Source organism: Siphateles boraxobius, unplaced genomic scaffold (assembly GCF_051911475.1).
Source record: "Siphateles boraxobius isolate OS27281-9 unplaced genomic scaffold, OSU_SipBor_1 77, whole genome shotgun sequence".
Classification (NCBI taxonomy): Eukaryota; Metazoa; Chordata; class Actinopteri; order Cypriniformes; family Leuciscidae; genus Siphateles; species Siphateles boraxobius.
Genome location: NW_027509205.1, coordinates 19,068,971 through 19,081,556, shown reverse-complemented (window position 1 = coordinate 19,081,556; position 12,586 = coordinate 19,068,971). Strand labels below are relative to the sequence as shown.

The following is a 12,586-nucleotide window of genomic DNA, read 5'->3' as shown; positions in this document are numbered from 1 at the left end:
CTGTCTTTCCTATCCACAAACTGGGTATTTATCTTCCCTTTCCAGATGCTTTGTGGAGTAAACAGAAGATCTTCAGTGATCAGAGGGGCTGAACCTGCTGTGTGAGTGACCTGAGCTCCTGTCTCCGCTGTGAGGGTCCTTCAGTAACAGTCTGTCCCGGGATTAAACAGTAATCCAGGCTCTGTTCTCCACATTTCAGCCCGGCAGGGTGGCCTGGAGCTGTGCTGAGCTCCGAATCAGCCTAGTGCTCAATATCACTTCAAGTAAATACATTTAGGAAATTACTGTTTTGTCTGTGCTGTGTTTACATTTAAGTTACTTTATGAGCTCAAGCCTAAAAGTTACATAGTAGCATTATAGATAATATTATTGAAACTAGAAACTTTTGTTGCTTTCCCAAGCAAAACTGTAGATTGTAAAACAATACATTTTATAAATAATTAATTTTACAAATAATGTTTATTATTAAGTATACATTATTAACCATAAAAATAATTAATTAATTAAATAATATAAATAATAATATGATTTATACATGTGTAATAATAATAATGTATAATAATTTTGAATTTATAGGATGTATAATTAATTATTGTTATGCATATGCAACAAATAATTATAAAAATAATAGTAAAAATAAATAAAGTAAAAAAATACATAAATTATAAACCAAAATTATATAAATTAATAATAATAATAATAATAATAATAAAATGCATATTATGTCTTTTAGAATAATAACTAATAATTTGGTTATACAAATGCAACAATCATTTTTATATATAATTAGTTAATTACTATAATAAATAGTAAAAAAAAAGATATTTTACCATTACAATAATTAATTGAATAATTGAAAAAAATGTAACAATAAAAATTATATTTATTATTATCTCAGAATCTTATACATCTCAGAATCTTTTGTTTAAGCTTTTAAATGGTACTTTGGTTGTCAGGATCAATTCATAATTCGGCAGTAACTGTCACGCCACGCAAGAAAAAGTGACCTTAAATTTACTGTAAACACAGATTAAAAAGTCCAGACAATAAGAGGAGGTAGTCTCAAGCGTTTAAGGAAACCGTCCCGTGGTTCAGTTTACACACACAGGCTTATTCTCAGTGAGTGTGGCTCAGTGTGTGGCGCTCTCTCTGCGCAGCACGACCTCTGTGTGTTATCCCTCTTAAAGTAAATCCAAGCATGCAAGGCCAAATCCCTGATCGCGTTTGCTTCTCCCTCCGTTCACGGCGGACGACTCGACTTACCACCCGCGATGCTCTCCAGACGTACTGGCAAACCTGCCTGTGCCGCGGCCATCAGCTTCAGAGCCACGTACAACTGCCCACAGCCAAAGAACCCGAGCCGCTTGGCACCACACACCTCTGTTACCTAGAGAGAGAGAGAGAGAGAGAGAGAGAGAGAGAGAGAGAGAGAGAGAGAGAGAGAGAGAGAGAGAGAGAGAGAGAGAGAGAGAGAGAGAGAGAGAGAGAGAGAGAGAGAGAGAGAGAGAGAGAGAGAGAGAGAGAGAGAGAGAGAGAGAGATTAATAAAGGGCCATATGGAGACTTTAAAACCACATTACCGTATACAAAACATTTAGTTCAGTGAATTAAGCTTCAATATTTAAAAAGCGTTCATTATTTGAAGTGGAATTCATGGCTTCTATCTCAATGGGTGAAATTGCTAACATGGGAAAATGAAAAGATAATGGCTAAATCTTCATTATTGGCTCTACAGTGGAAAGAATAGCCGGCTGAAGATAAATTGCACTTTGAACAGGCTGAACTTCACTATTATCTGTGCTTCTGTAATTGAAAACTCGCATTGTAATGACAGCCACAAGCGGAGATAAGAAATAGGAAGTGTGAAACTACAAATACAGACCTTAACAGATTAATAACATAATTAACTTTGGACAGAGACAGATGTTAAAATCATCTATCCCTGCTGAAAACACACACTTAAACACACACACACTGGTGGTCTTAGCCTGTTTAAGACGGTCTTCTGACTTGGCCTGATGAAAAATGGCCAAAACCACTATAAAACCACTTGAGAAAAGGTCAGACCAGTTAAGACTAGTGAACTACTTGGCTGGTTTCAGATATCTTTTCAAAATTGATGAAATCATTTAGCAAATGACAACTTGAATGAGAAATCGAGACACTACAAAATAACATGAAACGCCATTCAAAATCAATTTTATTTCCATAATCTAAGATACATTAATTTTTTTTTTAAAGAAATGCTTTTGTTCAAGGATGCATTAAATTGATCAAAAGTGACAGTAAAGACATTAATAATGTTACAAAACTTCTATTTCAAATAAATTGTTATTTTGAACTTTCTTTTCATAAAACAATCCTGAAAAATTTATGTTTTCATAAAGATAAAAAAGTAGCACAACTGCTGTTAACATTGATATTAGCCAGAAATGTTTCTTGAGCAGCAAATCATCATATTATACTGATTTCTGAAGGATCATGTGACACTGAAGACTGGAGTAATGATGCTGAAAATTCAGCTTTGATCACAGGAATAAATTACATTTTACAATATATTCACATAGAAAACAGTTATTTTAAATTGTAAAAATATTTCACAATATTACAGTTTTTACTGTATTTTCTATCAATCAAATGCAGCCATGGTGAGCAGAAGAGACTTCTTTCAAAAACATATAAAAATCTTACCGACCCCAAATCTTTTAATGGTATTAAACTGGAAAAGGGAGGGCGGGACTTGAGTTATGCATTCAGAATCTTGATTGGATGGTGAAAAGTGTGCGCTTCATACTGGAATCAGGTGGATGTGGATGTGGATGGGAGGGCTTGCAAATAAAAGGATTTGATGATGCCAGCAGAAAAGGAAAGTCGTTTTAAAGGTGGAACAAGTTAGTCCATTACAAAGACAAACAAATACAAATGACGTACCATTAACTCACAATAACATTATAATCGTGCATTAAGAAAGTAAACAAGCTCCATTTTAATTCCTGTGATTTTGAATACCTAAATACAAACTCTCAACCCAAGTCTAAATCATCACCGAATCACTATCCTTCAGTGCAATGAGACATAAACTAGTGTTTCCTCTTGAGAAAAGAGCACACAGTAGCATTAGAGTCATTGTTTTATCACTCCACGCTGCTGAAATCTATCCTTCCGTACAGAAATAATCAATAGAGTTGAGCTCTGGGATTCATTGTAAATGTCTTCACACTCACAGGAAAAGATCTGCGCACTTTAAATAGCAACACATTGTGTTGAGTGTGCTGTTAAATATAACAAAAGCCACCGTCGCCCGCGTGGAGAAAAACAGCCGGTTGTGCTCAAGCCAAACTGCTCTTCAAATAATAGTTTCTCTTCAGATTGTAGAAATAGCACAACTGAACACACATACCTAATAAAAAAAAAACATTTGTCAATGCAAGTAAGGTCGTCCTTGTTCTCTAAACTATAATCTCACCTACAGCGTTTCCAAACATTATCTGAGGAACTTCTCAAACATTGACTCAGCGTTCCAGTTCGACCAGGTGTGAAGAGGATTATTGATCGTGATCTCCTTCCATTCCTGCAGTGCTGACGGCTCATGACTCAAAGCTGTGAACTTTAGCCAAATATGACTCAAACAACAAGATGTTTTCTGTAATACTCTTATCTAATCAATCGCAGGAGTCCACTGACTAGATGGACATTTGTCTCAAAAACACATTTTTACTCATTCCTAAAGAAAGCCGAGACACTGACCAAATTATGAAATAATATCTGAAAATAACATCTGAACTTTATGAATTTACATCTACATTCAGCCGTTTGCATTTGTACTGTTGTCGCTGTAGCATCTTTAATAACTTTTGAGGCGTATTTTGCTAAGTGTTTTTATAAGCCGCTAGATTGGTTTTATCGCCGTAAAGACCGCAAACTCACAGTGTGGATGATAGTGTTGGGAAATATGCTCCATTTTCATATCGTTAGCCTGTAAGATCGGCGATGCACGATATTATCGTGAGGAGGGCGGGGCTTACTTATTTGATATTAACTTGCTTATTTACTCATTAATTTGCTTGTTTCATTCACTTTTCTCCTGCAGTCAAAACTAACAGATGGTAACATACACGCATAACAAACATTAAATCCTATTGTATATTGTTTGTGGACTAGACGCAAGGAATTCTGGGATTTGCTTACATGCCTGCTTTCAAACTTAAGTTACTGAACTAGGGGATTAAATGGATTCGTTTTGAAAAATACAATGAATCATATTTTAGGGCATATTTTGGTGGAGAAAGTGGGCATGCTGGACTCGAACCACTGATATATGGATCAGGGGCCTCATTTATAACCGTTGCATACGCACAAAACAGGCCCTGAAAGAGGTGTACGCCACTTCCGACGCACAAGTTGTGATTTATAAAAACAAACTTGACGGGAAAGTTTGCGCACCTGCATGCAAACTCTGACCCATGCGTACGAACATTTTGGAGATGGAGCAGTTTGGCGACACCGATGGTGAGCTGGAGTTAAATGTCTTTTTGGTCACTTTTGGACAGAAAATCTAAAGAAAATTATACATATACAGAAAGATAATACAATCATAATTTCACTCACCGAGCCTATCACATGAAGCAAACATCCATCCCTTCTTAAATTTCTGCGCCAGCGAGTGCGTTGGGCCGTTTAGTGAAACTGACGCATATATAGCCTATCTAAAACCGTCAATCTTCATTATAAATCCTATTTATAAATACAGTGCATGCTCACAATAACAGTTTAAATAAATAAAAGAATGATTTAAACGATGTTTTACTTCTGATGTAAACATTTAGATTAAATATGCCATTCTGATTAATGGAGTTCAACACTTAAATTGCATGAAATCATTAGTGAGAAGTTACAACATTTTTTATCTTTAATAAATATAAATATTTGTTGTGGATGCAATGCAAATTCGAACACTTTTCGTCTGGCATGTTGTGTTTTAATGTTTTATCTACATAGATAATTGCTTATCATGATAATAGCAGATTGTCTGAGAAAATAGTTTCGTGCAAATAATGGACAACAAGGTCTATCTGTTTCCATTAAAAATATAAATCAATTAAAAATACTCTTTGGCCAGTGGGAAAGATTGAGAAAAACTTTCTCTGAAATGTATTTTACACTATTTGATTTATTTATTCAAAAACAAGGTAAGGATAGGCTACTAAATGATTTTTATTAATTTAACTAATGTGACAGCAAATCCGTATTTCATATTTTCCTAATGTCTTGTAGCGTTAAACATGTTATCACGTGGATGAATAATCATATGCAAATGATATGCAGATGAGGATATGCATAGTAAAACTAAGCGTTGTAAGCTCCATATTTGGTTGTTTCGGGGAGGAGACGCATGTGCGAACAATGTTCCGCTAACTGGGATTTATAAAGTGAATTCTGCGCAGGTTCTGGCGTACGCACGGTTTTATAAGTCTGAATATTTTTTTGCGTACGCCATTTTTGCCTTTCTGGCGCACGTACACTTTTAGTAAGGATCCTACGCACAGTTTTATAAATGAGGCCCCTGGTCCCTCCTTCAATCTAGGTTTAAGTTTTATCTTCCGCCCAAGTTAAACTCCAGAATTGTATTCAATAATCTGCATAATTTAAGTTAGCATGTCTGTAGAACAAACGGTTTAATACTTTGGGCTCGTGAAAAGCAGCTCTGAGCTTCTAGCCGTTAAAGTCAGCTGTTACTGTGAATGATGGAAATTACAATGGTTTTTGACAAGAGCCTCACGCGCTCCGAGCCGAGCGTGACCCAACTCCTCGTCTTGAAATCAAGACACAGTGTATGTCTGTGGTGACTTAAACTCACTGACCTGACGGTCAGATGATTAAACTGAGTTTAAGCCACCACAGACACACACTGTGTATTACTTATGCCTGACCTGCATTCTCCTGATCCACACAGAACAGATATAATCTTACTCTATACATGTGCATAATGGGGGAAGGATAATAACATAGGTTAGAGACCTCCCCACCCAACCCTCCTTATAGCGGCTTATGGGATGTGTGGATACAGGAGGTCAGTCGACTGAGGTTCCTCTCAGGTCAGGGACACAAAAGATAATGTCTGCTTTTTTAAAACATTCATCCGGCATTTCTCACTTCGTCACATTCGGCGTTACGTCGACATACAAACATATTGGGATCGCGCCCGAGAGCCCAATCACCTTTGATCTGACAGGTCAAACAAATAAATGATCAACAAATAAATTCTCCTATAGTATAACCAGAACTTTACAGATCTCGTCTATAGACCAATCATTGATTAAAGAAATCTGTGCGGATAGGAAGCTGCATTAAATCCACTTCTGTACAACCGGATCAAACATAAGATCATATTCCGTCTGTTTCCTCCATCTGGGGTTGGGAAAAGATTTCACAGCTTCAGAAAACAAACGTCCACATGCCAAAACAGTTTGTATCCCCATGGCAACAGACATCACTTCACATGACACGCCCCTTAAATTATTATTTCTGCTGGAAAATTATGCTTACTATGTTAGCCTGGAAATGTGTGAAATTTCTGCAACAGGGCTTACAAAAGCCAGGGTTATGAACCATTCAGAATTCCTATTCAATCCCTACATTTGAATTCAAAGTTGCAATTAAATTTTAATACATGATCTGTTTAAATATATTGACATTCACTCAGCAGACTCTTTTGTCCAAAGCAACTTATAGACAAGGACGTTCGCAAGAAATTTGACTTTGTTTTCTGCCCCGACAGCAGCTGTCGAACAGGTTGTTCTGGTCCGGAGACGGATCTCTGCATTTGAGGAAGGAACTGTGTTTGTGTTTAGGGAATTCCAGAAGCTGTGGTGAAATGAAGTATACCTCAGGAGGAAAGCACACTGCAACTGTTTACAGACATTAAAACATATCCAACCATTGCTACATTTACACCTACACTCTCCCAAAAAGTTTCCTGGTGAGTGACAAATTCATTCGATATCCCTTAGTGGTACTACATAAAGTCTCTTAGGGTTTGTTCACGCTTGGCAAGTTTGGTTGGATTAAAAGGAACTCTGTTAGTGTGGTTCATTTGAAGTGTGAACGCAGCCATTCGCACCAAACAAACATACAGAAACTCACCTTTTTCAGGGGGTCTCAGGTCTACTTCCAAACAAATTCTGGTGCGGTTCGACTGAAACACGAACACAACACAGACCAAAGTCCAAAAACAGGATGTGATGTCACAAGATGCGATCTTAAAAAGGACAAAATGCTCAAGCATACCTGGTTCTTCTCATCATAGGAGCTCATCATAGGAGCTACTCATCATTAATTGCCCATTAAAATTCGGGTAAAGGCACCGGAACCACCTTCCCTTGCAGCAGATCTTCGTTCGTAAGCAAAGGAGGAAATCCTGACTCCTTTACACATTTTATAAGCTGTTTGTAAGTTCTCAGCTGGTAAAAATACCACCATATGTACGCGCCAGACGCACCACACGAAACTGGACAGGTGTAAATGTATCTGCTTGTTGAAGCCACACATGTAAGATACGATATGAAATTTTTGTCCAGAACTGCTAATTTTATATATTTGAAAGCCGATAACCGATATATTAGCCGATAAACCTAAATCTTTTATATAATTTTTAGTCTCACCATTAAAACCCATGTCCCAAGCACACAATTAAGATATTCTCATTATAATTGTATGTAGCCTATATGACAGATTTGTGCCACACGTTGCACTTTACTGTATCTTCCTTTTTTCTAAGTGATTCCAATCATATTTCAAGCAATTCAAAACCATCTTGGTGAACAGTGCGCATCTGAAGGAAATAATCCATTATTTATCGGCTTCAAAATAACTGATATGGTGGCCGACCGTTACATTGAACATCTCTAATTTTACTCCTCCCAAAATGTTAACACTTAATAGCCAGATATAACAGCGATACTGCAACTCGCATTGCCACAGATGAGTAGCTAAGCATCTCTTCAACAAGCCAACGCGCAAACTGATGCAAATGGAGCCGCAGACGCACAATAATCTTCATTAAAAGTAGTGAGACTAAATGATCTTATCAGTGCTGATGGAGATTCTCTCTCCTATCTTGAAATTAGCTGATGATAAATAAAATGCAGCTCATATCGGTAGTGAACTATGTTAAATTTGCACATCACGGAATTTAAGAAAGGATTTATACTAGTTGTGCAGAGACTCATTTATGTGGCCAAGTGTAAATGAAACAGTTTTAACAAATCGGATGGCTATCCGTGTAAACAGGCCCTTTATGTTCTTTTCGCTAAACAAAACAGTACTAAATGTATCATTTTCTTTTTGGTCCAATCGAACTACAAGTGTGAACACATCCTTAGTCAAGCAGTTAACATGCAAATGCTTTTGTCCAAGAGACAGATGGAGACTTAAAGCTAGAGCAAATCCCACAACCGACGTATTCTGCTGTGAGCAAGCCAGTAAATCTACACGACACCTGTGCAGTGCTTTAACATTTATCCTCAAGGACAGATGTAGAGATGGACCTGACTGAGGTGATGTTTTTAAAAACCGGGCTATTATAGTTACCTGAAACTAAAGCCCTATTCGGAGAAAACTAGTTTCTTACCTGACACAGACATTAAAATGGTCAGTCTTCGCTGTTTGCGCAATTTGGAACTATTTATTAATTTCATTTTTTTCGGCGGACACTATCCATGTTGAAATTAAATGAAAGCCTACGTAAAATTGGTGCGCAAACCAAACTAGCTCAGGTAAGTAAGAAAAACAGACAAACAAAAAAACATGAGAAGCGTCAGAAAAACACAGACATGGCCGATTCGGATGGGATTAACACAAACAAACAATTAACACAAATTTCTCTAATGTCCCCCTGGAAAACTAGTCCAGTCCAAATAGGGCGTAAAACGTCTCGGTTTCTAATGTAACGCTCCTTCCCTAGAGGAGGGAACGGGAGACGTAACGTCGACGTGAGCGATTGATAGGGAACCTTGAAATAAAATAAATTAAAATGAAATATGAAAAAAATAACTAGTTGGCAAAGCAACTTTTATCATTTTTAACGTAGTTTAACTTGATGTGCTAAAATAACTAACATAAACCAATTATAAACATTATATAGACAAAAAAACACAACAAACACTAAACTAGAATAATAATAGAAACTATAATAGTACTGCGTCTCATAAAAAAAGACTATCTCACACATGACTGCTCTCTATGAAAGACTAAGATGAACTTAAAGATGCTGACTGGGGTCCGACACACAGAAGATCATGTGAGAACCACACATGATAATCAGTGTATTGTGTTGCTGATCATTTGCATAAAATCAGCTCAACTGTCATATCAGCACCAGCTATTATTGCTCATGTTGCAGGAAAAAAGCATGTGGTCTTTCACTACAGTACAGATCATGCACAATAAAACATTAGAAAACATTATTCAGAAAACATTAGCAACACATAAGAATAACAAAAAAGCAATGCCCTAGTAACCACAGAACAAGTAACTAACATCATGTTTGCGAGTTTTGCATTCTTCAGAAAACAATTATCTAGTTGTGGTTGAGTTAGTGCAACAACAAATGAAGGAAAACTCTGTTGTGCAATTAAAGAAGTGAAAATCTTTGTCATTCATGAAAAGCAACACACCAACCACTTCCTGTTTTGACAGTGAGCCAGGAACTATCATATTCATACAGCAGAAACACTCATCCATCACAGAGCAGATCACACCAGGATCTGATATGAATCCCGCAGAATCATAAGAGCTGACAGACACACAACGACTCCTCTATTCCCCTTTACACACACGCCTCTCTCTCAGCGGCGTATCGCTTTAATTATCACACATCATCTCACTTCACTTCACTGACTTTTAATGAGGGTCTGAGGAGACACTGGAGATTATCGAGACACCGAGGGCCAGGCTTATTAAACTAACTAAAACACAGGAAAAAAAAGTTCATTACTTAATAAACGCACATTGTGGCCAATCTTCACTGATTTTACATTCCCTCAGCGAGAGCAGAGTGTGACGGTTGAATTAGCACAGCAATAGCGTAGCTTTTGCAATCCACACAACAATGTGAGACACATCAGAGTTCAAAAGAGGACAAACTGTTGGTGTGTGTCTCACTTCTGAAGCTGAAAACGAATTCATGATTCTGAAGCAAATGCACTCTTTCACTGACTAGATGCGTTTAAAATTATAGGCCAATATTATTCCCCAATTGCATTATTATACATTATATATATATATATATATAGCAGTTTAATGTAAACTAAACTATTGTAAACTATTTAACAACACACAATACATATTGTCATATCCACGATATATATTGTTGTATTTTTGTATTGTGATGTATTGTGACACGGTATATTGTTACACCCCTAATCCAGGGTAATGTCTGACGAACCACATCCAACAGGAGTAAACATTTTTTGTAGAAAAATTACATCCAAAAATCACTCTGATGATGTCTATGTCATAGAATATCTATGTGTGTGAAACTTCCTTCAAATACGGCCTCCCTAAATATCTTTGCGCATGTGTATGTGTGTGTGTGTGTGTGTGTGTGTGTGTGTGTGTGTGTGTGTGTGTGTGTGTGTGTGTGTGTGTTGCTGTTCGCATGTCTGTCGAGGGGAGAAGTCAGTATGTGTCGCCACACCGGGGCAAACGGACAGGAAACAGAGCAGAAGGACGAGCTGGACTTCCTGTCTGTGAGATGACACACTGAAGCACAGACGCATGCCAAAGCCTGCTGACACACACAGCTCATATTATAGCCCGGGTTCGTTTTTGTTTACACTCAATTATTTGTGTCTGAAACTGTAGGACATCTGGTCCTGCATGAGCCAGAACACACAGATCTTAGAAATCATCTTCTACATGATAAGAGATCATATAGACCTACAAAAGGTTTGGGGTCTGTAAGATTACTTTATTGTTTTTTATTGTTAAAGAAATCTCTTCTGATCACTAAGGCTGCATTTGTTTGATTAAAAATAGGCCTACAGTAAAAAGAGTATTGTTGTGAAATTATATTTACATTTGAAATACTTTTTTTTTTATGTGAATATATTGTAAAATGTAATTTATTCCTGTGATCAAAGCTGAATTTTCAGCATCATTACTCCAGTCTTCAGTGTCACATGATCCTTCAGAAATCAGTATAACATGATGATTTGCAGCTCAAAAAATATTTTTGATTATTATCAATGTTGAAAACAGTTGTGCTGCTTCTTTTTTGTGGAAACCGTCACGTGATACATTTCTTTCAGGATTCTTTGATGAATAGAAAGTTCAAAAGAACAGCATTTATTTGAAATAGTGATCTTGAAGTCACATGGCAAAAAACAACAACAACAAAAACACCTGTATCATATTTATTTACTTCCAAATCAGGGTTTTTATAGTTAACTAAAAAAAAAAAAAAACATAAAAAAAGTTAAATATGAACAGAAATTAAAAAAACATCCCTAAAAATTTTAAACAAATAAAAAAATGTATAAAAACTATACAGACATATTAAAAATAAACTTAGATGACCAGAGAAATAAATTAAGTTAATAAAATAAAATTACAACTGAAAATATAAAAATAAAACTAATAATAAAAATGAATGAAAACTATAATCAATTATCATAAAATAACACTGTTCCAAATATGAATGTGGCAGATTGGATCTGAAAATTTCAAATTTAATGTGATTTTAGTTCACACTGCCATCCAAAAACAAAAAAAAAGACACACACACACACACACACACACACACACACACACACACACACACACACACACACACACACACACACACGATAACATTTAGTGTGAACATACAGCAGACCCATTCTGACATACTACAATAAAATAAGTTTCTAAATATGGTCAATGTTGTTAAACTCTTTTACTGGTTTATTGAACCGATTATGTAAACCAGAGCAACATGCAAAACTTTCCAAATATACTTAAGTGAAACTAGGAATTATTGTGGATGCATGAGGCAGTCCAGCCCAGTGTTATCTGTGTGTGAACGAGGCAGCACCCTTCCTGTCATCTCACACACATTTCACACACTTACAAACACACAGCTATTCAGCACCCTCAGTGACAACAGACACATTTGGACGGAGAAGCAGTATTTGAACACCACCCACACTGACTGAACATAATAAACACCTTTCACCTGACTCGCATGACGTGTCAAGTGACACGCGACAGGTCGCAATGTTCACTACTCTACAAAAATGCCTAGTAATACAAAGATCAGCAGAACATCTTCACTGACACTGATGTTTGCAAAGAACGAGGCTTCAGATGCTCCTCAAAACTGACATATCGAAGAGTTAACGCCTTCAAAACAAGCACATGACCATACTTTCAGCCTTTTACAATCACAACTGCAATTACTCTGAATTACAGCAAGATCAATCATAGTATTCCTCAAACACTATCAAGCATATAAGCATCTATAATAATATACCACTAAATTAGTGTATACTAAGTACAGCATCTAGTATAACACTACATGTTTTAACGTGGTGCCAAAACAATAACAC

The 12,586-nt window shown here is 36.6% G+C and overlaps 1 protein-coding gene across 3 annotated transcripts in view; it reads right to left on the bottom strand.

Moving 5' to 3' along the window:
* Window positions 1–12,586, bottom strand: part of reps2 (RALBP1 associated Eps domain containing 2) — a 62,429-nt gene that overhangs the window by 35,049 nt on the left and 14,794 nt on the right. For all 3 annotated transcript variants that reach the window (XM_077218602.1, XM_077218601.1, XM_077218600.1), the window contains exon 2: window positions 1,264–1,387. In XM_077218602.1, the coding sequence (XP_077074717.1) occupies window positions 1,264–1,315 (52 nt within the window). In that variant the 5' untranslated portion in view covers window positions 1,316–1,387. The remainder of the gene's footprint in view (window positions 1–1,263; window positions 1,388–12,586) is intronic.